Source organism: Aythya marila, assembly GCF_965140915.1.
Source record: "Aythya marila genome assembly, chromosome: 1".
In the NCBI taxonomy this organism is placed as follows: domain Eukaryota; kingdom Metazoa; phylum Chordata; class Aves; order Anseriformes; family Anatidae; genus Aythya; species Aythya marila.
The window spans coordinates 203,146,265-203,174,249 of NC_139042.1; the positions used below are offsets into that span (position 1 = coordinate 203,146,265).

At 41.0% G+C, this 27,985-nt stretch overlaps 1 protein-coding gene across 1 annotated transcript; it reads right to left on the reverse strand.

Moving 5' to 3' along the window:
- Positions 1–550: 550 nt before the first annotated feature.
- ITIH2 (inter-alpha-trypsin inhibitor heavy chain 2) lies at positions 551–27,985 on the reverse strand. Its single transcript, XM_082758216.1, has 21 exons — positions 27,808–27,985; positions 26,071–26,145; positions 21,300–21,335; positions 20,601–20,773; positions 19,770–19,874; positions 19,276–19,438; positions 17,922–18,029; positions 16,309–16,437; positions 15,509–15,625; positions 14,087–14,255; positions 12,831–12,956; positions 11,720–11,901; positions 10,539–10,724; positions 9,532–9,671; positions 8,786–8,958; positions 6,149–6,283; positions 4,502–4,615; positions 3,056–3,254; positions 2,178–2,350; positions 1,343–1,454; positions 551–894 (listed from the first exon to the last, which is right to left on the reverse strand). The coding sequence occupies exons 1-21, from the start codon at positions 27,889–27,891 to the stop codon at positions 747–749; spliced, it is 2,847 nt and encodes a 948-aa protein (XP_082614342.1). The 5' UTR covers positions 27,892–27,985; the 3' UTR covers positions 551–746.

Consider the following 27,985-nt stretch of genomic DNA (forward strand, 5'->3'; position numbering starts at 1 on the left):
TGCTTTTCACATACGGGCCATGAAATGGTAGAACTAATCCCCCTGGAGGAGAAGCTTTTAGTCCTGTTGGTGATTTCTGTATAGTCTGAATTCTAGGCTCTTTATCTGATTTTACCAGTTTTATATCTGGGTATGAACTTCACTGTGACATTGAAATTTTTCCCAAAAACAAGCAAAGTCTGGAAGATATTTTGGGCTCATCCAATTTATTTTCCTGCAATATGGCACTATCAGCCATTTCAAGGACATTTCTGACCACTAGTTAACTCATGCTTAAAGACTGGAGACTCCTTAGGATACCCATTCCAGACCCCACGTTCCTTTTCTCTTAATCCAGCAGTCCTTGAACTTGCATTTTCCTAGTGCTTTGACAAGGCAAAAGCTTAAATTCTACATCTGTCTGTGGGTGTTGCCCACGCTACAGAAGTCACAATGCTGTGACATGTCTACTATGAGATGTATATTACAAAGTAGTTAATATTTTTAATGTGGTTTAATATACACCAAATCACACAGGGTAAGTACAAGATACCGACTCCACTCCAGCATGTCACCTTATTACAGATTTATTTATTTTTAATGGAAAAGGGAGTTACATTTGAAACACTTTGAAACACTGATCACTTATAAAAGAATGGATGAAGTCACCTTTGGTCAATCCAGCTTGGTAGGCTGACAACTACTGTTTGGGGTGTGAAGGAGCAGAGAAGAATTTTTTGTAATAAATCTGTCTAGTGCTTGAGCATTCAGGGTTTCTTCAAAAAGCTGTACAGGTGAGGGACGAGGTAATCTTTGTAATGGCCGTCAATGAAGCCTTTCCCACTGTTGTGCACAAACCAGCACTGCACGTTAGTCCCAAACACACGGTCTGTCCTGTAGTCCTTCTGCAGTCCCCTGTGAGGAAGAGGCCACCCAAAATGAAGGTCAGGGCATGACAAGTAGATGAGAAGACATCATTAATCCTGCTTGCTTCTGGCACTGCAAAGTGGCGCCTTCACTGGCAGAGTGGAAATGACCACAAATGCAATGAATTTCTTGTTTCTGTGACTGCGTGGGCCTTTTGTGGGCATCCCAGGCACTTTTATATGGTCTGTCCAAGATGAGATGATGGGCAGCTACAGGGCCAGGACTGCTCATGTCCAGGTACAAATACAAAAGAACCCAACTTGCATTACTGCCCTGAGTGTCTTGCCAAAAGCTAAAGCCAGATTATTTGTTAGCAGAGGGAAAACAGGGATTATTTTCCCCTCAAGATCCTTAAAAATTATTAAGCCTGCAGTCAGTGATGTCATTAAAAAGAGAAGAAAGATTTAGAAAGAGCAATAAAGCACATTATGTCTACCTGGTAACGGTGAGCTTGTTTCCTTTCACTTCCATGGTGGCTTGTGGTTTTTCTGGAATTTGCCCAGGTCTTTGGTGGTGGATATACACTTCTGGTTCAGCTGCGAACTGACCTGATCAAAGAGAGATTCAAAGCTCTTCGCATGTACTAACTTTTGTGGCTGTGATGTAAGCTGCTGCTGGGCACTTCTGAAAATCCAAACTGGCTGCTGGAGGCAAACCACTCTGCATGGATCACAGCATCGTGTCTCCAGCTCTATAGGATCACCCGCACAGGGCGGTTAAAAAGCTCTGCTTCTGAGCCAGTGAACCTTTACTTAAGCAGACTGGAGCTGTGAAGGGAAAACCACCTCTGCTGCACTGGGTTCCCACATCTTAAAAGGAGCCCTGGGTGGGTCCAAGGCTTGGAGGGCTCTTTTTCCCTGTGGATTGAGCCCTTGGCTTTTGTTTTATACTCTTGCCAGAAAAGGGAGAGCTGAATTACAAACTTTTTCACAGACATTTCAGAAAGAAGAAAGAAGGTTTGAGGCGTTTGATTCAGGCTTGTTTTCAACTCACAACAGATTAGCCAGGCTGGGAAAGCCCCGTGACGACATGACCAAGGCTAGCAGGCCTTCTATGAAAACACCCTCCACAGCTGGGATAAGGAATTATCTCCTGGCCCCTGATGTCCCACAGTGTCCTTGGAGCTTCCAGGACATTACAGAAATCTCCCCGATTTCCTACTTGAATGCTTTTCATGCCTTCTCCATCAGGACTCAGAGACGGCTGATTCACTCAAAGATCTAGCAAAAACCCTTCCTAGCACCCCCCTTGTCCCAGCACCCAGCCCTTACCTATCAGCCCATGTGCTTCAGGAGATAACTGGTTTTCAGGGGGGATGTAGATTCCCAGGAAGTCAACGTTAACTGGGTGATTCTTCCACACACGGTGCAGCAGAACCATGAAGGACATTTCCTCACCCACGGTGATAGTGACATTGCTTTCCTTCTTCACCGATATGAGAAGTCTAGCAGGAACAAAACAAAAATACGGCTCAGTTCAGCTGCCCATGGGGCAGCTCTCAGGCCCCTTGAGATGCTTTGGGGCATCCAAAGCTACTGTATGAGGCTAGGAGATAGGACAGGCCCCAGGAGAAACCCATAGCCCTGGAGTGGTCCCAGAGGTTTGGCAGGACATTGTCTAATAGGATACTTCATGCCCATGTTCAGGCAACCGAATCCTGCCCTACAAATCCAAGCTCTTGTGACAAATAATGAAATTTAAGAAGTGAACCCACTGCCTACACAGGTGTCCAGTGCTGGAGGGTGTCCAGTTTTGCTGCCAGCTGTTAATCTGCAGGTGAAGGTCTCTGGGATGTTGTGAGTCATCTCCCATCTATTGGTGTATATCAGGAGCCCCTTGGGTACCTCAAATAATACGGTGTGCTTATGTTCAGGCAACTGAATCTTGGTCTTTGTTAATACAGTTAGCAGCAGGGAGAGAAATTCAGCTCTTTGTATTTGCTCTTGATGAATTTAATCACCCTCTTGGCTCTGCTGCCTAATCTTCATTAAATTCATAATCTTCATATTGAGACCTCATATGTCTAGCTAAGATGCACACACCCAAATGTAGGCACCCTGCAGCCTGGATCCCACCCACGGGTGGATAAACCCAATGCTGTGTTGCAAACGGTCTCCATGGGGCAACCAACAAATGCTCAGCAACTTACTGTTTCCGAATGATGTGTCCCGTGTCAGACCAGGTCAGCGCGATGCTGTAAGATCCATCCTTCAGCGTTATTGTCTCTGTGTTGATCTCCACTTTCAGGCCTTTGGTTTTGAAATAAAACCCAATTTTGCCAAAGTAGGTGTTGAGTTTCTTATTCTCTGCCTTCTTGGCCCCGATTAGCTGCCCATTGACAACAACTCCTGTGAAGAGCAGAGAAAGAAATGTTGCCTGAGTGTTGGAGCACAACCTAGAGGCTTAGGATTCTGCTCTCAGCAGGGAGTGCCATGGGATCAGCAGAAGTGGGACCCCCCTCTTACCCCTGCTCCTAACAAGCAAAGAATTTATCAGATCATCTCCTGATGGTACTATTCACCCCTTGGCATATTAATTTGGTGGGAATCCATGCTAGGTCTTGCTGGTATTATGAGTCGATTCATAAGCCATTCAGTCCCTTGTGTGACAGGTGAGAGGGATGGGCAGTGGAGGGATTTCCAAAGCATTTTCACCCTTCTGGACAAAAGCAAACACTGCCACGCTTTAATAGGCAAACCCTGATTGTTGGGAAGGCGAGCACATGAAGACAAGAAGATTCAGCCTACAGCGTTTTAAGCCACCACCATTTGGAGAAAGCAGGCAGAAAAGTGGATGCCAGGAGCCAGGTTCTACCCTCTGCCTGTGGTGGAAGTACCCTGGAAACTTGTGCCTCTGCTTTAATGTGGGTCAGGAGTGACCTTAATGGTATGCAAGTTGTTAGTGTTTAATGGGGGCAGGCAACAAGGAAAAAATCATGGAGCAATTTATGTTCTGAATGGATTTCTGGAGCTCTCTAGTCCAATCCTCCATTCAAAGCAGGCTTATCTAGACTGGGTTGCTCAGGGCCTTTTTCAGTTTAGTGCATAATATCTTTAATGATGGGGATTTCCTCATGTATCCTGCCCCCCTTTACAGTATTTGGCTGTCCTTATGGTGCGCTTTTCCTAGTACCCTCTAGTGTGAATTTGATATGTTTCAACTGGCTTCTGTTGCCTCTTTTGCTTTTGCTATGCATCTCTGAGAACCATCTGGCTACATCTTTGCCTTCTGATTAGGTGTTTGTAGACAGCAACAAGATTCATCCTGAGACTTTGAGTATTTTTAAAATAAATAAATAAATAAATATATTGATTGGCCACAGCTCTGTCAGCCCCTGCCTGTACATCCTGTGTTCCAGCCCCAAAATATCTCTGTGGCCACCACCGACTTTGGTCATTTTTTGTACTGGCAACCCTCAAATTGGACACAGTAATCCAGATATGGAGGGACATAACCACTTCCCTCAATCTGATAGCCATGCTCTTGTCACCGTGCATCCTCCTTGTATACATTTTCCCTGCACCCTTTCAATACTTTACAGACCCGAGGGAAGAAAACTGTGCCATAACTTAAACTGCACTTTTTATACCCTTACCAGTACCACGATCAGAAACCAAGTTGAGGATATCTCCAGGCTCCGAGTTGATATTAAAGCAGATGTTCCTCTGGCTCTTGGGCAGGTATATGATGAAATGTGGGTCGTTGTCCACTGAAACAGAAAGAAAAGAAAGGAGTGTGATAAGCAGGCTGGTACCTGTCCTGGAGGACACAAGCACTGCTCAACTCTTGGTGGTTTGGTGGTGGCTGGCATCTGACCATCTCCCTGTCAACATTCAGAGATATCCACCCCTCTGCTCATTGCCTATAGGGATATTCTGGCCAGCTTCCATTCATTTACTGGTGTTCCTCACGTTTTGGAATCATTTAGCTCTTCCTGTATGCTCAGCAAATCCCAGCCCCTTGGCCAGGATTCTCTTCACAGAAAGTGGTAACAGGTAACTTTCAGGGGGTGAAGGAGCTTTTGAATATATTGACTCTTTTGAACGTATTAAATCTTTTGAATATACTGAAACTCTTGATCAGAGTCAATCTTTTTTCATTATTCTTACCAGCTCCTTTGTCTTCTTCAGCTTGATGCCAGGGCCCATTCTGATCAGCATTTCCCAGAACACAAAATTTCCAGTTCAAAATACTTGTGTAAGATGGGCAGGTAACTTTGCCTCAGTCCCCTTCTTTTCCAAGCAATTTCTTGACTATCTCTAAGTCTTAAATTAACCCTTGATCTATGCTGGGGAGGGGTTTGATAGCTTTTTGTTTGATAGCTTTGTAAATACACCCATTTGCATACAGGCATAGTCACAGAGTTACTGTAGTAATACCACTTTTATAGGCAGTGGTTTTCCCAGATGGTTTGTGTAAGAAGGCACTGAACTGTGGCACAGGCCCAAGTGTTAACAGGATCCATCCGTCACCAGAACATTCAGAGATTTTTATCTACCACAGAGCATTTGTGCTGTCATTTACAATGGCAGTAACTTTACGTTGGCTTTGCTGCTGCAGTGAGGCTGCTTGCAAGCTCAGTGAAAGCCTTAGCCTTGGGGAAGCAGGCAGCAGCAGATGGGATCACTGGGATCCTATTAGGGTCTAAATTACTCTCCCTCTTGTAATGTAGGGCATGTTTTTACAGAGTCATTTATTCCAAGTCAAAATGACTCAATATTTTAGAAAGAAAAGCTTAAACCTCAGGCGTTACATGGATTTGCAAGAATTTGATGGAGGTGGCTGTGATCTGGGACACCCATGGTTGTGCCATGCACAGACCTTCAGCAAGGGCTGTATCGAGTGCCTTTCACACTGATGTCCTCTGCAACTGTTGTGGAGTAGCTTCATCAGCTAGTCACAGCAGTTGATTTATTCTTTTGTGCACTAGCCCTTAAATGAAGATACAGCTTGTATACAGTACAGAAAACTCAACAGGGAAAAATAGGACAACCAATAGGCACCTCCATCATCAATGGAGGCAGGACCTTTGCTAAATTGCCGTGTTTCATTTTACTTTATTCCAGTTGTCCCAGCTGCAGTTTAAGAGCTGGTTTAAATCATTCATGGATGCTCAGCATCATGTCACCAAAGCTGGAATTCCCAAAGTGCCCAACAACTATGATGATTTCCTTTATTTGTTTTTTGGGTAATGAATGTTGCTGTCTGGTACTTCCCTGCAGGGAAATGCTGTAGCTTTTACCTCTGTTTATGCTCACAGCAGACACCGGAGGACTCCTTTGCTCAGGCATGAAGCTGACTGGTACAGCTGTGACATTGGCCCAGGCTGGGATACCTTTATTATTATTAGGTGCATTTGGAGTTAATCCCAAAGTGCCTGTTAAACGACAGCCATAATTAGATTTTTGTTAGAACAGACATTTTAACAGCATAATTTTAAAAGTAATGCAGTGGATCAGAGCCTGATGTTCCTATACCAATGTAAAGCAGGCACAACACTATTACTACAGGCAGATTTATGTACAATTAGGATGGGTTTGCTCCAGCATCACTGCCAGAGAAACATGACCTGCTTACCGGTGCAATAAAGCTACATGTAAGCTATTGGTGAAAAATGCAGCCTGACATTTTAACCCTTACTGAATAGGCCCCACTTCAGCAAGGCCCTCAAAGCAATGCCTTTAGTGTTCTGCCATATAAACAACTGCATGTTTAAAATCTAGCATGCAGTAAAAAGCTGTGCTGACTTTGGTCCTGAGTCTGGGGTGCCTGAAAATAGGTATGTCTGTTTCTGCATGCCCTAGAATGGCCCATGTGCAACTGCAAATAAATGCAAACATTTAAAACATCATCCCCTACGTTTCCCATTCTGCTAGAAGTTTCTCTTCCTTTGCCATAGAGAAGAGAAAGTAACGTGTCACCTCTCTCCCACTCAATTCATAAAGCTTTCAATTCATAAAGTTTTAATATTCTGGGCAAGAGCCAGAGCAGGGCACATCAGCGAGCCATGCTATGAAGGGTGCAGGGGGGAAATGAATTAGAGGACAGCAGGACAGTCACATCTTAAACCTTCATGGCTATATCTTCCAAATATCTCAACATCCTCTCTCTTGAACCCCTAATGCAGATGCTGGGTTATTTTTACTCAGCCAGTGTTATTTCTATTAGGACAGTTATGTGTGAAGCCAGTGCAAGTAATAATGGAACTAAAAATTGGTCATAACCGCAGGAGTTTCCAAGCCATATTAACCCTACAGACTGTTAGGCATGAAGAAACTATCCTATGCACAGCTCAGTTTTGCAATAAGACCATTCTGATAAAAGAACAGTTAACTAATCCTTTGAAAAGTGAGTTATTTTGGTGGAAGCCACTGAGTCTGTCTATGCAGACAGTGCAGCCCTAACGAGAATTGTATAGGGACAAACAGAAAAGTCTGCTTCGGATTATACATATGCTTGTATACATAAACCTTTTGGTAGAGCCTGCATGTTTTGCACAATCAGAAACACAGATTTACTCTGATACAACTTTGATAAGTTCTGTCCTCTGCTACGGTTCAGGAGTGCAGATGTTTTGACACTAATTTCGGTGCTGTTAAGTTTTGACTATTCTGTCACACGCTTAAAGACACAAGGACCTAATGATAAAATCACTTAAGTCCTTTGCATCTTGTAAATCAAAATAAACATGATCTGAATGTCAGCTGGTGCCATCTGTAATGAATTCTCACTGTAATACATGCCAGGTCTCTGCTGAACTGTTTGATAGTCATGAGCTGTAGCACCCAGTAACAAACATTTCGTTTCTCTTTGGGTCTCAGCTGCACACATTAGAATTGAAAAGACACATAAATGAACTAGAAATTAACAACTGGCAGACATAAAAACCTCATTTCACCAAGTCAGCATCAGGACATCTTTATAGGCAACCAGGAGTGTGAGGACTGAGCATGCTGGATGTGCCTGGAGTTTCCAAAAAGTCACAATCACTTTGAGTGTGAAATGCCAGATGGATGATGCTGCCTGTTGCCCTTATGTAGGTTGTTTCTTTCCTCCACAGCCAATTTTAAACTCTCCCACTTATTAATAAATTGTAAATCACCAGACTTAGATGCCCAAGGAGTTGATCTTTTATTTTCTTTACTTTTTTTTTTTCTTCTACTTTTTTACTGGCAGTGTTTTCCTAACAGTAAGAGTTGTGCTTTTTCAAGTCACTGGCTGATAAGGGCACAAAATAGCTGCTGTTAGGTTCTGCAGGGAGCGCATGGATGGACAGGGATGACCCACAGGTGACAACAGCCATTGCTTTGCGACTGGCTCCGTCATCTAATGCCAGAACAACCCAAACCCACCTTGTTTGGCTAGTCCTAGGATAGCAGTAAGGAGGAACATGTATTGAAGTGATAGATTTAAAGGAGTAATCCAGAAGTTTAATTAATAAGGGCTTCTATATTGTTAGGACAACTCACATTCCACATATGCTTGTGGCTGATTGCTAACAACCTTGGGAAACTTCCAAGATATGAAAGTGGTGATAAGACACAGTTTGGCCAATTCTACAGCTTGATTCAGTGTGGGGAACTAGACTTATCTGCCCCAGTAACAAGACATTCAATCTGTTACAAAACTGGTTTATCATGAAGTTCATCAGTGCAATGTCAGCACATTCAGCCCTCACTGAATCCGATGGCTCCAAAGAGCACTTGTGCAACAGGATGCTCTCAGAGTGGCTGAAGATTTGGTCAGCCTTCCCTGAAAATAGGGGCTGTCCTAAAAGTACAAGTACTGTGACTGAACAATCAACACAGTTATTTTTAGAGATACGAGGAGAACAAATCTAAAATGAGAGGTAGAGTAATGGACAGACTGAGACACTGACCTGAGCAGCAGCCCCTTCTGGGGTCTTTGGGCTGGTCTGCCAGCATTATCTCGTCTTTCTCAGAGTTCTCTATCAGCATGGCTGTGAAGGGGGTGACAATATGATGGTCAAGGGACATCTGCAGGATGGATTTGGTGATGTTTCTCTTCAAAGCTGCAGTGGGGGCTGTGTTTCTGGGTGGGAAATAAAACATAAGGCATAGTTAGTAGCTCTGCATGCAAACTGCTGTGATTATGCCTCCACAGAGCAATCACAGAACCAAGCTGATAGGATCCAGAGGTTGCAAGAAGGCAAAGCTGAGGGCTCATATGAACACAGTCTATATGAGAAGACTATTCTTGGCTTCTGTGGCCTTTGGGCTGGACTCAGAGATGCCCAGTCCCATCTTCTGATCTCAACAGAAGACCTCATTCTGCTTTAGGTGGGATTCATCAGACTTCCTAAGGTCAACGGGCTTCATCCTGAAACTGTAGCTCTTACTCAGGCTCTAAAAGGCAAATGAATTTCATTCACCCAGCCCCACAGCTGCATCTAAGTCTTATTGCTCTAATTAATTGCTCTCAAACCCTATTGCCTGATATCTGTGAGTGCTAACAATAGGAGTGTAAGGGTCTGGAGGTATCACCTACCTTTATTTTGATTTGTTTATCTTACCCATGTGAAGCCCATCTCCCTGTGGTCTCAGAGAGGACCAGATTGCTCTCCAGTTTCCCTTCCCTCCCACCACAGATCATGTTTCTCCTCACCTCTCTGCCAGCATCTGGTTGACAGTCAGATAGGCCCACAGCTTCTTAGTGAATTCAGGATCTGCATATTTGTCTTTCTTCATGAAACCATCCAGCTCTTCAACATCTCGCAGGGTTTCCATGACAAGCTCTGCATTTGCCTATGGAATAAATGAGAAATTAAGATGATGGAGGGTGAGCCAGGTGAATGGGGTGGCTCTGAGGTCCCCTCCTTGTCACCTCTTGGCATGGATGGCATTAAGAACCTACTATGGCTTTGTCCATGGTTACGTCTAGATCAGAAAATCCCAGCAGTGTTGGCCTGATGGCCATGGGGAGGAGAGATATGGCAAGATGGTCTTCTGTTAAAGACACTTTTAGTGACAGTGGATTAAAATAGGTAAAGCTGCTGTTAGCAGTAGCCAAAGAAGGTGCTACCGCATACCAAAATAAGAAGCAGCTTTTCCTCTGCTCTTAACAAAGCTTCTCTATCCTCTCCTCAGGCTTTGTCATGTATAATTCCTCCTGAGCAACAGAAGCCAAATTCTCCTTTCTCCCACAGGTCCTTGAGCAGCACTATGTTTTGGTTGGGAAGGAGATTGAACATGCTTGATTTTTGCAACAAATAACAAATGATGACTCCCTAGCCCTGTAATAGTGTGGATATTTTGAGTCTCCTCAGAAAGAAGGAGCTGGATGTAGTATTTCCTCCCAACCCCATTCTGCTCCATGAGGAAAAACAGCCCTGAAACATGGGGAAAGTCTCATTGCACATACCATAAGGCAGAGCATAAAAGGCCAGCACTAGGACATCACCCCGTAGAGCCACCAGCTTGAACTCCCCAACAGTGGGAGGTTCAGCCATACACAGAGCTACCTTAGGGAATCTCCCCCTGCCCCTCCACAAGGCACGAAGGAGGACTCCATAGTCTTAGAGCAAAATTCCAGTTTGCAAAAGGAGACCATATGCATGAGTGAATAAACCAGCTCAAGCCCCAGGAGCAGGTATCCTAGAGAGCCTCACTCACTGCTGTTGCTGTGACGATGCTTTCCAAGTGCTGCAGGTTCTCCGTGTCCACCTTCCCAGCCACCACAATCTCTGAGCCACCAAAGTAGTTGTGGAAGCTGCTCTGGGTGACGTCTGACACTGACTCCTGCGGGTAGTTGAACTGAATCTTCTTCAAGAGAGGGGTGGAGACCTGGTTGTAGAATTTCTGACATGGGAGGAGACAGAGAAGTGAGTCTGTTGTACCCAAAGTAACCCTTCTAAGTGTGCCATTCCTACTGAAAGGAGAGCAGGTGACGAAACTGGGAGCATTGGTGGGCAAGGCGATCTTTCCCTGTCCCATTGGATGCAGAGTCCTTTATAGTTAAGCCTTTGCACATCTGTATGTGGGTATGGCATGGAGGTCTGGCCCACGTTCTGTGGAAGTCAAAGGATGGTCATAACCACACGGACTATTATTACAGAACTTGTTTTCTGCCTACAACTTGACCACAGGTCTATATGAGCCTGCACTGATTACCAGGTTGGTCAGCTCTTGGCTATTATGTAAGACAAATAGCTGCTTCCCACCTAATTCTTGCCCAAAATTAAGTCTCTGTGTCACTTGTGTTCACTTCTGAACTGTGGACTGTCTACCCATTGCTGATCCCGTTGTACTTGGCTGATGTGAACTAGGATTTGTACACAGCTGGGGTTAGCATATGGGACCAGAGAGGGAAAGCAGTTACCCATACAATGCCACGGGTGGCAGCCATCTCCTACTAAGGGGCTGCACTCCCAGGGCTGCCAGAGCTGAAAACTTTGTGCAGTGTGTCCTGTCACACCTGTCCTGATGAAACAAGTGAATTGAAATGGAATAAGGGTATAAACAGCATAAGGAAACAAGAGTTTGTTGCTGTTCACAGACTTGGAGCTAGAGCCTCCTAGAACTGTGCACTTTCTTATACTGGTAAATTTTGGACTAACATTTAATATTTATGTTTGGGCATTTTCTAACACTGAAGTGGCCTGAGGTAAAATCCAGGACTTAATTTTAATTCAGATGATCTATTTTTTGGTTAGGACCGTTTTACAGTATATAAATCCTACACTGAGCAGTACAGTAAATATGCATTATAGATGCTATAAAAAATGTAATTAGGAGCACTGAGCTGTTAGAAAAACTGGGTCCTCAGTTTCAGAGGCAATGGGCAAGAAATGCACCTTCATTTGGGCAGAGGTCTCCTGATTTCCAAAAATCCTCTGGGCCATGCCACGGTTGTCAGTTGCAATTCTCTGCAGGAAATCGTAATCTACATCAAATCCAATCCCAAGGCAGAAGAGAGAGAATTCATCCTTTATGCTCTGCTTCACATTCTTCTGAATTGTAGTCAGCTTGAGCTCACCTTTGAGATACACAAAAAAATGACATCCATATGAGCAATGGTGGAAGTGAGAGTCTCCCATGCAGTGTCTCTGGTTCTCTCTTAATTATAAGGAGAGTCTAGACAGCTACCTCAGATGACAAACTTCTATAAAATAAGGTCAGATAAACCCTGTCTAGAGTGACATTTGGGCTTCTCCCAGATGGAGATTAACAAATCATTTCCACTGAAGACAATTCCTTTGAACAAACTTTTTGGTATATGATGATATATTCTTTGTCTATTCAGGGCTTTTACTAATTTCCCAGGGAGTCTGCCATTGCAAAGCATCCAGACTTCTCCCATAACTCCTGCTTTAAGCTCACTGAAGACTAAGACATCTTCATATAGGTTTGGTTTGGTTTGGTTTGTAACATTTACTATGTCTTATGCTACCATTGGCACAGTTAAAAACAAAACCAAAAACAACTTACTAAAACAAAACAAAAAAAAATTATTATTTTTTTTTTTAAACTTATTTTGAATGGCAGTTTGTCTAATGGGCTGGCATCTTGCACTGATGGATTGATTCTGACCTGTGTCAAATTCAACCCAAATTAATTTGCTTTCTGCCTTATTTTTCTGATTTCAGTGTTTCACTGGGGACTGCATAGATCTGTGTGGACTGAGACCACTGGAAGAGGAAATTTTCTTTAAGGTTGTTGTGCTTACCTCTCTTATAGGACTCACACATAGTTGCAAGAATAACCTGCATAACATAACCTGCTCATCTATTGAAAATTTCTGTACAAAGCCCCATGGCATCTCTAGCACTTGGCAAAAGAACAGCAACCCATTGGAAGAAAGGGGAACATTTTTTTTTAAACGTACTGTCAAAGTGTCTATGTGCTGCATGCATTTGTCAGGTTAATCCCACTGGCCTTTCTTCTCACTTAAAGCAGGATCCTTACCTACTGTTGGGTCTCCGTCAGAGACCAGTACAATCATGGAGACTGAGTTAGGGTCCAACATGCCTAAGTTTTGAGCTTCGTTGAGGATGAATGTGGCTCGGAGAAGAGCTTCATTGATATTGGTGCCTGTCAAAGACATAATGAAGAAAACAGGTTTGATAATTGTTGAGTCTCTTGTCAAATCCAGATCAGTTCTGAGTTTCTAATGGAATTAATTAGCATGGACAAAGACCTGAGATCAAGGCAGCAAACCCCCTCCTCTGTGATGCTTATGGTACATCTGCTAGCACTCTGGTTCCCTGAGGAAACAGAAGCTGAAAGGTGTTGCATGTGGGTCATTGTGTTAAATAGACCTCCATTTTTCTAATTCATAATTATACCATGTATGGAAATTGACAGAATCAGCCAGGTTTTACATTGCTTAGAAATAGAAAATTAATTCACCTGCTGTAATTCATCTGCTCTTGAGTTTGTTCACCAGCGTGTTACTTTTTTCATACCAAGATATTGAAATATATGAATACTTATACGAATGTATACACACTTGTATATACACACACATACACATTTCGCACTAAGTTCCATGAAGAGACCAGATGTTGATACCCTTTTTCACCCCAGGCTGTTGTCTACAGCTGGGCCACCCCACCACTGCCAGCAATTCCAGTAGGACCAGAATGAAGCCTCCAAAGGCTGAAAAAGGCAACTGTCCCTCTTTACCAGACAAGGAAATAAGACACAAAAAGGATGAACAGCTTGCACAGGGTGGCACTTACTAGATCACGGTGTAGTCTACAATTTACAGCCTTTGGGTTAAGAGAGACCTTGCTTCACAAAGCCATGAGATGGCCATGGTCTTTCATGTATATTTGGGGTCTATAAGGCTGCAGATAAGCCCTATAGAGTAAAGATAGTTGTACTATGGTATAGTAAAGCAGAGGTGACACACCAGCCACAAACATACCTCATTTCTGGGGCATGGTATTGTGGTGGTGCTAACAGGGCAGAAGAAGGATCTACAGCTCTTCTACTTCCTCCCTAGGCTCACATCTGTCATAGTTTATTCAGGGGAAGGAGATGCCACCCCATCCCGTAACACAATAAAATGGAAGCCTTGCTCCCCTTTAGCCTCAGGGCATGGGAGAACATCTTAGGAATCAGACTTCTTTTTAAGAATACTCCACCAATCTGAAGGTTGTATTAGATACCCATTTCTGTGATACTTCCAAGAGCACCTTGCAATCAAAACCTCATACCCCCGTTGGGATGGATTGTCTGGATGTACTTCTTAGCATCTTCAACCTGTGCTGGGGTAGCTGAGACTAAATTATCTCTCCAGCATCGGACATTGTGGTTGAAGTCAATAAGAGAAAATTGATCGGCAGCACGGAGCTCACTCAATATTGCCTTCATGGCCTCAATGGTCTGAAAAGAGGAAATTCAAAAGATGACAAGTTTAAGGTCCTGTTACTGAGAACATCTTCTTAGCGTGGCTACAAGCAGATGCCTCTGATGAATAAGAATGTGAGTACTGAAATCCAAAATAACATCTGCTCCCAAATCTCTTCTAGTTTATACTTCTCACGCAAAGTAGAACTTTTCTCTAATGAAACACAGGAAAAATGCAATTAGCAAGAACAAACCCATGTGTCTCAACCTATCCTTGCTTAACACCTGTTAACAAAGGCTGAGGTAAGAGAGAGAAGCAGTCTGTGGGACATTGTTGTCCAGGTGAAAGGAATTACTAGCTCAGGAGATTTAGCTCTGCCCGCAATGCTGTCATTTTAGGCTGGGTAACATCTGTTTGAAGATATGTGATTTCAAGAAGTAACAATTAGCCTATATCCCAGTTTTGCAGCATTGATTTCCCAAAGGAAGCAATCTGCCAAGCCTTAGTATTACACTCTGAAACAAATTCAAATATACCTAGATCATTCCAGACAAGTGTTTGTCTATCCAGTTTTTAAAAACCTTCAGTGACAAACGATCTACAACCTCTCAAACTCCCCTCTCAGCACTATAAAGTTTTTTTTTTTGTTTTGTTTTGTTTTTTAATATTTAATATAAATCTTTCCTGCTGTAAATCCATCTGATTCCATCTTATTCTACCCCCTTTGGTGGACATGAATGTCAGTTGCTGGGTTTTTCTTTTGGAACAACAGCTTGCATACTTGAATGCCCATTACATCTCTCTAGGTCTTTTATTTTGCAGACTAAACCATCTTTTTTTTTTTTTTTAATTTTTATTTTTATTTATTTTTTTACCCATGGGTTATGTTACTGCTGTTCAGTGGGCAATCAACAATTTGGCCACAACTTTTTGAAAGCAGAGATGTAGTACCTCCACTGAGACTTTCTCAGGATTTACTAATGGAAGTTTGAAAAAAGGGGGTTCAGAGTCCTTGTAAAATGTTTTGTGATGTGTCATATAAATTTTTACTGTGGAGCTAAAATTGGTATTCTGATGGCAATATCTCTTCCTTACAACATGAAAGGAGAGTTACAAATAATGAATAAAATAATGAAGACCTTGATTCACCAAATGTTCACCAAATTCACTGAGACTTTTGACAGAGTAAAGAATCAGCCTGGTAATTCTGAGTGGCAGTCTGCCACAGAGTTGTGCGGTAAAGCACATGGGAAAAGTTGGCAGGAGGTTCTTTTAGTCAAACACTTACTTGTTTCATTTTCAGTCCCCACATTGAGCCACTGACGTCTATAACAAACAAAATGTTTTTGGGCAGAGGATCAAGATTTTCCGGAGCAAAAAAGTGAATAAAATAGCCATTAAAAATCTGCAAAATAAAATAAAAAGCTTCACTGTCAAGTGAGCTATATTAAAGATGCCAGGAAACTCAACACAACAACAGAACAGAAAATTGTATTCATCTTTATGGGCCAAATCTAACTTCAAGCTCTGCACATATTTGTACTTGTAGCCTTACACCATCTATCCTCCATAGTCTTTACTGTTAATCAAGAAAAGCAGAGTCCAGTTCTTGGACAACTACCATGCACTGATGCACTGGCATGGGGATGAATGAAAATGTTTTTTAAAAGGCTGTTCTCTCTGTAATAATTCTACCACATAACTTTTCTTCATAACATAAAAATAGTGATGTTCTGTCTGTCTCCTTATAATATATTAGTACAACTTCCAATGACTGTCCTCTGATTCAACATCTAGTTATGAAAGACATTGGCTTGTGGACAAGACAGAAATCTGCTCCTGACTATATGTAGGTCCATGCCTTAGTCATAAATTAAGTAAATCCATTCTGCTCACTTAAAATCTCTCTGTTCTTTCAATTGGATACAGAGCTCTCTCTCATGCTTGTTCTCCCTGAACACACCAGCACAGCTTCATTTCTGCCTACTGAACTGCAGAAGGAATACAGTGATGATGTTTAGCACAGTTTGTTTAATGACAGCAATTTTTTTATTCACCCATCTCCCATCCTGGTTAAACAATACTTACTTCTAACTCTCCACCTGTTTTTTCTCTGTTCACATCATACTGCACCACAAAATTTCCATCCACTGCTGTGGATGAGCACGTGGGGCATTTTCGTTGTTGAGCCATTGTTGGCTTGAAAGAAACATGAGCCTGGAAATGAGAAGTGATCATCAGTTAATCAGATGTTGTGTGAAAGGTAGATCTTTGAAATGAAAAGAGTTCATCAATTTATGAAATATTTTACAGAAATATTTTCTTCTTTCTTTATTTACACACTTGGTGTAAGTGAGAAATTATCTTTGTCACTTCATAAGAAAAACTGCACTAAGGTTTGCCTGGACATGCTGATTCAGTAGTAGCAACTGTGACACAAACACAGTGACCCACCTTTACAACACCAAATATTTATATGAGAGCCAGGCAAACCATTTCTAGGAGGTAATATGCTGTCCTATTTAGCATTTTCCTAGTTGAAATTATCCATAATTTTATCATTTTTTTAACTTTTTTTTTTTTTTTTGAAGAAGTGTGAGCTTGTCATTTGTCTATAAATTGAGTAGTAGAAATTATTCTCAGTCCTGTGACTGGTTTTGCAGGTTTTATGTTATTATTTCTCTGCTTTCACTAGATAACTAGATAACTTAAGATAAATTTCTTAAGACATAATAAATATATCCAGAAACAAACTTTCCCATACACTCAGAGTTAGTGCTTGTGCATCATCTTCCTTATACTGTAAGGTCTTTGGAACATGTGAAACATCTCTGTTTCATTGATCTGAATACTCAGGACTATTGGCAATATTTTGCTATATATCAGTTATATATGTGATTAAGAATATTGCCATGACATTAAAGGTGGAAAATGACAACAAACATTGCCTTTTGACTTGAGAAGAATGTGCCATAAAAGCAGCTGAATAGGACTTTGAATTAGTGTTCGCTTATTTTCCTTCAAATTCATGATTAAACTCTCTCTGATGATATCTGTTAACATTAGCTCTGAAGTAGTTTGCTAAACTAGGAATGTGAGTGAATGAGACATGAAGCTGAACCTGGATATCACGGAACAGTACTGCTGGATATAGTGTTATAGCAATATAAACTGATTTTGGGGTCTGAGTCACATACCTTTTGTTAGATCTGTGTCTAAGAGTGAGAAGAGGTGTATCCCACTAGAGTCATTGCTAGAAAATTCTACTCTGGGAGGGTTTTTCTATACACAACAGCTATGCTGAAGATAGCTAGGCTAGGAATGTCAAGAAAAACAGCATTCCTAAAATAATTCCCCTTGCAGATGTTCTCAGCTGAAAATGAGATTATGGAGTTATTCCAGAGTGGTTATACCACTTGATATTCATCACCTACCTTTTTCACATCCAGCAATGCCTGTGTACTGCTCTTTCAAAATTACAAATGAAAGCTTTGTGCAAAGATGGGCAGGCTACTTGCTGTTTCTGTACTGCTCAGTGATATTGGAGCATTTTGTACATACAGCTAGGTAGCAATAATGAAAATACTATATTTTTGTCATATTTTACCACGCGTGTAGCAGGTTTGAGGAAATAGCATACCTGTGTAGTAACATATGTGAAAACTGAAGTTTTCAAGCTATTTCCACTCTGTGACTGTTACCTTTTTCTCTCCCTTGGAGATGGTGGTGATTCCATCAAAATGATCTCCGAGGGAATTGGGAACGTGTACATAGCGAAGTCCTTGAGGCTCAATAATGCGGACATCCACCTAGAGGCAGGAAGGGAGGGCATTTAGTACAGTCCAGCGCCAGTGTTGTACACAGTGGGTATCTCATAAGCTACCCATAGACAAACTCCACAAGAAGGGTGGAATCCTCTTGAGAATGCTTCTATAGGGCTAATGTCATCTGGGGTGGGGATATGCAATACTGAAAACAAATCATGATGGAAAGATAAAAAAATGCATCCAAAGAGTAGAAGAGTTTGTTGGAAATGTTCATTCTTTCTCCTCCTCCCTCTCCTTGTGGCAAGCACTGTGACGGGAGTCAAAGGTGATATTCTGGAAGCAGAAAAACATTAAATGTCTCTGCCTAAATGCTGTTTTTTGTACTGAGGCCAGGAGGAATGTTAGGTGATGAGTCTTCCTCTCTACACATGCTGGTGACAGGACAAAGAGTATTTTCATTTTTGGTTGGATGGCCAGGGTGATCCTGTTGGCCTGAAATAAGGGTGTTTTGTGCTTTTGTTTCTGAATAGCAAGTAGGTCTACTTGGAAGCAGGATATGATGTCCTTTTCAGACTAACTCAGGCCTTTGGAAAACTTGAAACAGAGGAAATGTGAGCAGCAAGGAAATGTGAGCAGCAAACTTTCATTTACAGCTTGTGTTGAAGCCAAGGAAAGCGGAAGAATGCATTTATGATACAGAACCATAAGAACAGCCAGATGGAAATACCCAGCTAGCCCTGAATCCTGCCTCTTGACAGATGATGGAAGACATCCTTGGATGCATATAAGAAAGAGGGTAAGAATAAAACTAATTATCTTTTGGCAGCCAGCTGTGGAGGAACTGTCATTCAGAGAACATCTGCTATCATAGGACACTATCTCATGAAGCTGGGGTTATTGTAAAAAGCCCTATTCTGAATGAGTAGCACATGTTGTTTGTTTTCCTTTTGTCAAGGAAAGTTTACACGAGGGTATATATGGACCAAATCTTGTTTGCTCATGTCGTTGTGACGTGAGTTAGTCATGATTCTGGAGATGCCCAACCAGGTTAGTATAAGAGGAGGAGGCAGAACACATTTGCTCTTCACTCAGGTGGCTACACAGCTCTCATCTTGAAGTGTCTGGTGCTGGCCTGTGCAGTGACCTTGAGGCTATTTGCATCAAGACCACACAAAAGAAAGGATCTGTAGAAGAAATGTCCTGCCGTAGGGCTCACAGGAACTTTGGTGGCCTTCTCAGGGAGGATTCACCTGTGGGGTGCTGCCTACACACAAAAGCTCTACTTTACCTCCATGTGCTTTGCCAAGCGTCCTGGCTTCATGGAAATAACATGCTCATAGGAGCTCAGTTTCCTTCGAATCATTTCCTGATAGTGAAGTTCAAACTGGATTCTTGTTCCTGGAGGCACATTCACTTCGGTTTTGAAGTTTTCCATATCCAAGGCATTGCTCCTGAAAAGTTAGCTGTGGAGTTATTTTGAGAAAATACAAGTAGAAAGAGAGCTTTTTTATGTTTTGGTTTAGAGTTATGCATTTGGTGAATCCAATTCTAACTGAGGACTATACCAGGGAACTGTCAGCACCACATGTTTTATCGAGCTGAAAACAGAAATGGAAGTCACTGACAGTTAATTGTCAGAGTTGCTCTAAGTAACCAAAACCTGCCTCTCCAACCCTTTTTCCTTCCTAGGGTCCCCCCTCAACTCTCTCCTCTTGGAATAGGCCAGCTCAGTGCTCATATGCATAAGTTTAGTACAGTACCCATATGCCAAAGTCCTTATACCTCACTATTCCAGCAGCTTTGCCTTTGGCTTTTGCTTGAGAGTACATCCTTCTGGCTTCAGATTTTTCTCGAATCGAGCTGGTAAATGTTATACCATTGACATCCCTAGGAGATAGAAGACAGTCAGTTTGTAAAAGAAACAATTTCACCATCAGTGACTGTTTTTCTACTTCAGAAAAACACCAGTGAAATCTAATCTCTTTATAAGCTGGTGGGAAATAAATTAATAAGGCTCTTGCTTAACCCCAAATTAATGTTTTCTGGTACGTCTTTGTCTTTTTCCCTGCCTGCTTTTTTTTTTTTTTTTTTATTTATTTTATGTAGCCAACCCTCTTGCACTCTGAGGAGGAACTGCACTCCCTCACCTCCTTCCCACCTTCTCCATCCTTTGGAGAGGACAGGTAGTTACTCATGTCCTGGCTGTCTAGAAATAGGGCTCAGTACATGTCTGCCAACCAACAGCTGGCTGCTTCCTCACTGAATGAATACGGAACCAAGCTACCTTATTTCTGTTTGGTCATGGCTCTCATTTGGGTCTCTCCTTTGATCTGGTGCCAATTTGCACAAGACAGGTAGTCTATTTGAGACTTCTGTCCTTTTGTCAAATTTTGTTGACATTGGCCAATGGCCCAACAATTACCAGGGACAGAGAGATGGACAGACAGATAATACAATGGCATGAGCCTCTCTGCATTGAAAAAGCGTGTTTAAATTACACCAAAACTGAAAGATAATGAAGTGTTTTGATTTTATGAATATTTTCCTCCCACTATATTCTCCCTCTTTATTGAACCTACTAGAGCACAAAGCTGTTATCTGCCCTCTACTTACATAGTAAAGTTGTCAATAAAAGCTCCTTTGGGAACTTGTACATCAAACACTATGTGCTGGGACCGTTTTGCGTTATTCACCATTTTGGCTTGGATCATAGTGTTGGCCAACCGTGAGGTTATAGTGGATTGGACTTTGTAGCTGTAGAGACCTATTTTGTCATCATCCTCCACCTGTAATTGACAAAACGACTCTATAAATTTGGGACACAGCTAGAAAATATATTCCACAGCAGTATCAACTGCTTTTATAGTCTTGGTTACAAAGTAATTCTCAACATCACATATTGAGGAAGAGGGAGCTTCTATTTTCAAGAAAGGTCATAAATAAAAAAGACCTGAAGCATTGAATATTGACCTAGTATTGTAAATGGTTAAACCATATCAGTGGCAGAACAGTATTAAACTGGTATATTAAAATCTGCCTTTGTCTAATCACTTTTGTTGCTTATTTCTTCATATTTACCATACTCTTCTCCCTCCAGGAGCAGTTGTATAAACAGCATTATGCAAACAGTCGGCTGTTTAAAGAAAATAGGTTAATACCCAACCAGGAGTAAAAGCAAGGAACTGAACAAACAAAAAGATTGATTTCCAAAAAGAAAAAAAAAAAAGGAAAAAAAAAAAAAGAAAAAAAAAAAAAGGTTAACTACAAAATCACTTTGTTCAATATTTTTCCACAAAGGAAGGAAAAACTCACCAGATCTTCAACGTATCCCCAGTCGGATGTGCTTCTCTGCAAAAGAAAAATACAGAGAATGTATTTCAGCAGAGCTAAGAGCACAGATTGTGGCTGTTTCGAACAGTGGTAACTATCTAAAAGCTGCTTCCAAAATGATCAGAATCAGTTTGAGTTCTCAGATGTGGTGTGCGGATTCCTTTTGTCTTATTTTATGTATTTATACATGGGATCTTGGAGCATGTGATCTGCCAGCTGTGATTTAGACTCTGCCAAAACAGAAAGGCAGCTCTCTTCTTTTATTTGATCATATGAAGAGAACAAGAAAAGATTCTCTTGAGAACATATGTATTCCTTCAAGAATAAAAACATCCTTTGTGAAAACAAAACATACTGGCAAAAAGTCATAGGCAGAAACCCCAGCTTTTAGTAACAACAACAAAATCTCTTGTCTTGGGAAAAGTGGAAAACCTCAAATCCCTGAAATTTTAGCTAATTTTGTTTTTATTTACATTACAGAATATTTATTTATATCACTGAATACCATGTGATATGTGTTTATATATAAATCAATTATGTAATTGGTGTTATATCAATTTATGCACTTTTACATACGCAACGTTAACATACGCAATGTATTGCTTAGATGAACCGAAACAATGCTCATTATTGGTTGTTTTTATTTCCTGCCATAAAAATATTTCCATTTGGGAATTTCTCTGAAGAGGTGGTGACATCTTGTGGCTATTTGACTCATTCTGTTTAATTCCCTGAAACTTAAACTCAGAGCAGTAACCCTGGGATGGGATTTGGCTCACCTAATTCTAGGGAGAGAAGCAATTGCTTAATACAGCTGTCTACATTGGTCTACAGGCAACCTCAGCTCTTCAGAATGAATGGGGTGGTCCACTACATCTGGAAATAGATACCTTCACTTGGTTAAATGAGTCCTGCCCTACACTTCACTGACTGTACTGATTAGGGGATTGGGTGCCCAGTGCTGCTGGAGGTGTCCAAGAGTACCACCTTTTTGTGAGATGGGGCTCCAGGAGGTCATGAGGCTCTTGTAGGTCTTGCTTGTTATCCCACAGCCCATAAGATGGTTTGGACTCCCTATGCTATTTCACACACTACTAGATGCATACATTAAGGCAACAAAATTAAGGCCTTCAGCTTAACCGAGGATGATTAGGAGCCTAGTTCACATACTGATGGGTAAATTATGAAAATGTACAAAAACAGATCAATCCTATCTCAGTTTTAACTAGTACTTGAAGCTAAAAGGACCCTAACCCACAGAAGATGCTTATGATAACTGCTTTAGTTGCATGGTGCATAAAAGACTTGCTCTGCATTTAGTAATTTTGTTTGAAGCTAATTTTTATACCAGGAGAATCTAGAGCTGCATAAGAGGGGATACATGTCATAGCAAGATCATTTTAATTAAATGATTGTAAGGATTCTTTGAAGCCCAACAGATAGACTGAAGGATTTCCATCTTGCTGAGAACACATTCAGGTTCTTATTTCACAGCTGTACAGGTTCCACCTGCAACATTCAGGATTTCAGTCTCTGGAAGTTTATGGCACAGTAGATACCCCCTGCAAAACATGACGGGTTGATCCTTGCACAGTCCATCGTGAAACCCTACAAACATCATTGTACAATGAACTGGACCCTTCACATCTGATAAAGAATCAGACTGTGAAGAAAAAACTGTTGTCCCTAGACATATCCTTAGGGTAGGAAACATCACACTGTGGGTACCAACTAAGAGTAAACAAACATCAAATGAAACAAATTCAATTTTGCATTAGTACAATGGGGATTTTTAAAAACATTTTAATTGTGGTACCTCAGTACATTGGGGATTTTTTATTTTTAATTGTGGTACTTTTCTGTTTTTCAGTGGGTCTCAGGGTTTCCAACTCACCCACATAAAGCTTTCAAGATGCCCAAGTTTCCTTCCTGATTGTTTTTGTGAGGATGGAGGAAAAGGGGGAGGTGGTGATGGAGACATGAGCTTATCAGTTGTACACGTAGTGACTCCCACAGCTGCTGTTACTGATCAGACATGGGGTGGGCCAACCAACCCCCTAGGATCTCAAAGGTTGCAGAGTGTAGCCACTCCAGCAGGTCAAGAGGACAGAGCTGTAGATAATTATACTTCAGGTTTTAGTGCTGGTGTAGTTACTGAAAACATGGCCTTTGAAGAGACTTCTGTGACATGTGAGACTCATGTTGTTTCTAAAGTGAAGACTTGGGGCTGATATTTTCCTTCACACCACATCCAAATGAACACACTGCATTGAAACAATACCTCGTGCAAACCTAATGTGCAGTAAAATGCATATTAGGGTAGAGACAAGAAGTGCCTCAGGAACTGTTCTAAGGATCTGGTCTTAATAGATTCAGAGCCATATCTTCAGAGTACTGAGACCCATCTTGTCCTGATATCTGTGCAGGCTATGGGTATTTAGCTCTTAGTATGATCTTTGTCCAAATCACTGTGCATGAATGTTGCAACAGCTATCCAATCTACCACAAAAAAATAAAATAAAATATTGGGTGCTTCAAACTGCATATTATTCAGGGCTCCTGACCCTGGCTCCTTCTGTCTTGTCCATGGAGGAAGCAGCCATGGTGTCTAAGGAAGGAGTGCATTATGAAAGGTAATGCATTAAAAGACATTGCAGGGGGGTTAGGTTATCTATGGGATGTATCCAGCGAGTTGATTCCCAGAGAAACTGTGGATGCCCCATCCATGGAAGTGTTTAAGGCCAGGTTGGATGGGGCTTTAAGCATTTTGGTCTAGTGGTAGGTGTCTCTGCCTATGACAGGGGGGTTGGAATTAGATGATCTTTAAGGTTCTTTTCAACACAAACCTTTCTATCATTCTATGATTCTATGATTCCACCCTTTCTCTCCTTCCTCATTTCCTCCCTATGCTGGTTCTCATGGATAGGAAACCAGGCAGGAAGAACAGTAAAGGAAATAGGTCTGATCTCACAAGTTGGAGTCTCTAGTCTGCTAGGATCAGGACCAGGCCTGCTACAGAACATCCTGCTTTGCAGTCTAGACACACGTGCTGCCGTTATCTCTAAAACAGAGATAACGGTGCTGCTCCACCACACAGAGGTTCACAAGGTTACCTGCATTCCAACCTATCAGGGTTGGAATGTTTTTTGTGGTCTGTTTTTGTGGTCACACAGACCATTCACATACCTGAGACACAGTGGTTTTGGAGTTACTCAGGAACATTTTTTTTTCATTTTATTTTTTCAGCAAAATACTTAATATGGTACCTAGAAAACAGTTCTTTCTCTTTATAGCCTATCAGTATGGGCTGCAGAGGACTTCTGTTGTCTTCTTGCCAATGGACTAGTGAGCTCACTGCAGGAAAATGTACTGTTAAAGCAATAATTTGGAAGGTAGTCTTCCTCTAGTGAGAGACAATAAATAACTGTGCATCCACTGTTGGCCAAAAGCTACAGTCTCAAGATGGTTTGGTTAGTTAATTTTCATTCATTAATCTAGTTCTTTTCATTTATTAATCTATTAATCTTTTAACACAAGGGTAACTCATCCTGCAGCTGAGATCTTCGCTCTACTGGTTTGCAAAGACTCATTTGATAGGTAAAGAATGGGAAATACTATACGGATGTAAGGAATAACTGGTATCATTAAAAAAACCCGACACTAGTAGAATTGCAAATTATTACATACATATGTCTGTATCTCTATGTATCCAGAAAGTCAGGGACAAAGGTAACATAATGCATATGGCACTAATATAGATATATTGGAAAGAAATGATGCCCCAAAGAAATGCAGCTAGAGAGGATTTCTGCTTAGATAGTCATTAAAATATTTAAATACTGGTCTGGCAAATGTGAACTCGCTTAATTCATATTTATGTTAAAATCATCCGTCTTTCTGGCAGTGTAATGGGAGCTTTAGGTGTCAATAAACTACATTCAGACTCATTCAAAAAGAAAAGCCTTAGGATAAAAATGAATCACATTTGCCTGGGCTTAACTTCAAAGATGCTGGGAAATCCAACTTTATTCAAGAAGATCTTTCATATTCACTATACTGAGCAAGCTCAAGAAAGGCAACACCAGAGCTATGGTGGAAGTCAAGGTCCACTACAGTCGTCATTGTTTTCATTCAGTGTAATAAAAGTCAGCATCTTTAAATAACTGATATCATTATTATTTCTGTTAATTACTACCATGCAAAACACAAGAAAACTCCTGCAATGTTGTTTTAAATGGTTCTGTTTCAGAAGCTGACAGAGTACAATTATCTGCAACACATCAGCATGCTGGAAAGAAGTTATTTTTCTTGGTCTCAGACTCTACCGGATCATTTGCTATGTGACACTGTAATGAACTCTTTTGACCTGAGCTAAACATAAATGAATGAACTACGTGCAGCACTGGAAGGTTTGAACATATGTTGCCGATGTCAAAAGTTCTTGCCTTCCATTTTATCATGGAAAAAGCCCACGTATATCACACACAAAATCAGACAAATGTGTCCATTGCTTATTATCTGTATTATGTTCCTACCTTAGGAGCTCAGGTATAAAACAAGACCTTATGCTAGGTACTACAGAAAGGATAGTAGCTGTTCTCCCAACAAGATATGTGGAGGTCTCAATGTATATAAGGACTTGCAGGTCCCATCTGATTGCACTTTCACAACCCTTGAAATGGAACAAGCTGCTTGGAAAGAGCTCCCAGGGATTATTGCTTCCCTTTTCTTGAAGCATTTCAGGGTACTGTACCTGGTACCTGCCATTTCTTGACTTGGAGACTGGAGGAAATCCATCAATTTCTACGTCAATCAGGTTTTCCACTTCCTGGAGGAGAAAGAAAGGGAAAGAAAGAGGTGTTGCTGCTGTCTTACAATGTGATTCATCACTTGAATTGTTGTTGATTAGCAGTCTGAGTTCCAAAAGGAATTTATGTCCCCTTGGTGCACATGCAGAGCAGAGGTTTAAACTACCTCAGACCAGAATGCTGCATATTCAAACATTCAGTTTCCTTCTGTGGCCAACTAGCTTTATACACTCTTAAAACATCATGACCTTCACTATCACTTCACAACCTTTTCTTCTGAAACAAGGAGTAATATTTAATATACTGAAATGCCCATAAAAAGCAAGAGGCAGATTACCATTGGAATGGGTCCATCTATGTTAATTGCAACATTTCAGATACTAATCTCACTTAAAACAGCAACTTTAGAGAATTTATGCTCACACCAGTGGAAACTGTCTCTAATTTTATACTTGGGAATTAAGTTTGACCCACGGTCAGCAAAGGTACATCAGATCTTTTCCAAGTGTAAATCTGCACCGTTTCAATTAGAAGTATGTTTTTTTACACCACAGCGAAACTCTTAATTAAACTTTCTTAGCAGTTTAATTTATGGCAATAAAGAAATTTAAGTTCATGAGTTGCTTTCCAACTTAAATGATAGCATACATGCAACACTTTGCACAAAATTAACTTAATTTGTTTAAGCACATTGGTATTAAAGTGATACAATATCTATGGTTAGAAAGGAGCACAGAACTTTTTTTTTTCCATAACATTTTTCTAGAATATTTTCTAGAATATTTATGGGAATCATAAACACAGAATAAAAAGCTCACTGTGTCACGAAGAGTGCTGTAAGAAGAAAGAAAAAGAGAATATCGCTTCTCATTAATTCTTTTTTTTTTATTTTTTAATTTTTTTTACTCTTGCAAAGGAAAAGAAAGCTTTGTTTGATCCCTGCTGACTTCATAGAAATATTTCAATACACACTTGAAAGTTGAATTTGAAACAGAGTTTTCAATTCATTTGGAAATAGGTGTAGACACTCAAATATAAATTCACTGGAGTCTAGGGGTTTAAATCTGGACTCAGCTTTCAAGTCAAAACTATAACTAAACTTGTTTTTATTATTATATTATCTACCTTAAGCATTTTCATGCTGTTCTATAAATTATCTCATCTTTCTGCTAATAAATGTACGGTCAATGGGATCTTAACTCTATATTTGAATTCCTGTAACAAAAAACTAAGTTGTTATGAAACTTTGCTGAAATTCATCGTGGTTCATACAGGAGAGCCCATCCACAAACAAAACTAAGTGCTGGATTGCTGCTTATTCCAGAGAAACTGGATCTAAACTACACTGAAGGTCTGAGCATAGAAGCCCACTTGAATGTTTAAAGCTTAAAACCACCAGAAAATGGCAAAGTTGAGTTAAAAATTAGTTGAGTTATGCTAAATGAGTTGAGTTACCCTTATAACATCCTGGCTTTAATAATATTAAAAAACAACACTACGAATGGCAGGAGAAAACCAATTATCAGAACAAATTCCATTTACAGCTCAGAGTAGAAGAGAATTCATGGGGCACAAGCAGAATGATGAAGCAATGACCCAATTCCGCCCTCACTGAAGCCTGCTCCAACTGATCTGGACTTCAGCAAGGAAGGCAGCTCTAGGCCCTCTCTTGAAATACTCACATCTGGGATTTCATCGATAATGAGGTCAAAGCTTCCTACTTCAGAAATGAGGTACAAAACCATTAAGCAGACCAGGTGCTTCATTTTCTTCCTGCTCGTCTCCTGAGAACAGCCCGCATAGGTACTAGACACAAGATCTTCCCTTCTCTGAGACAAGTTCAAGGAAACGGCTTGGGGT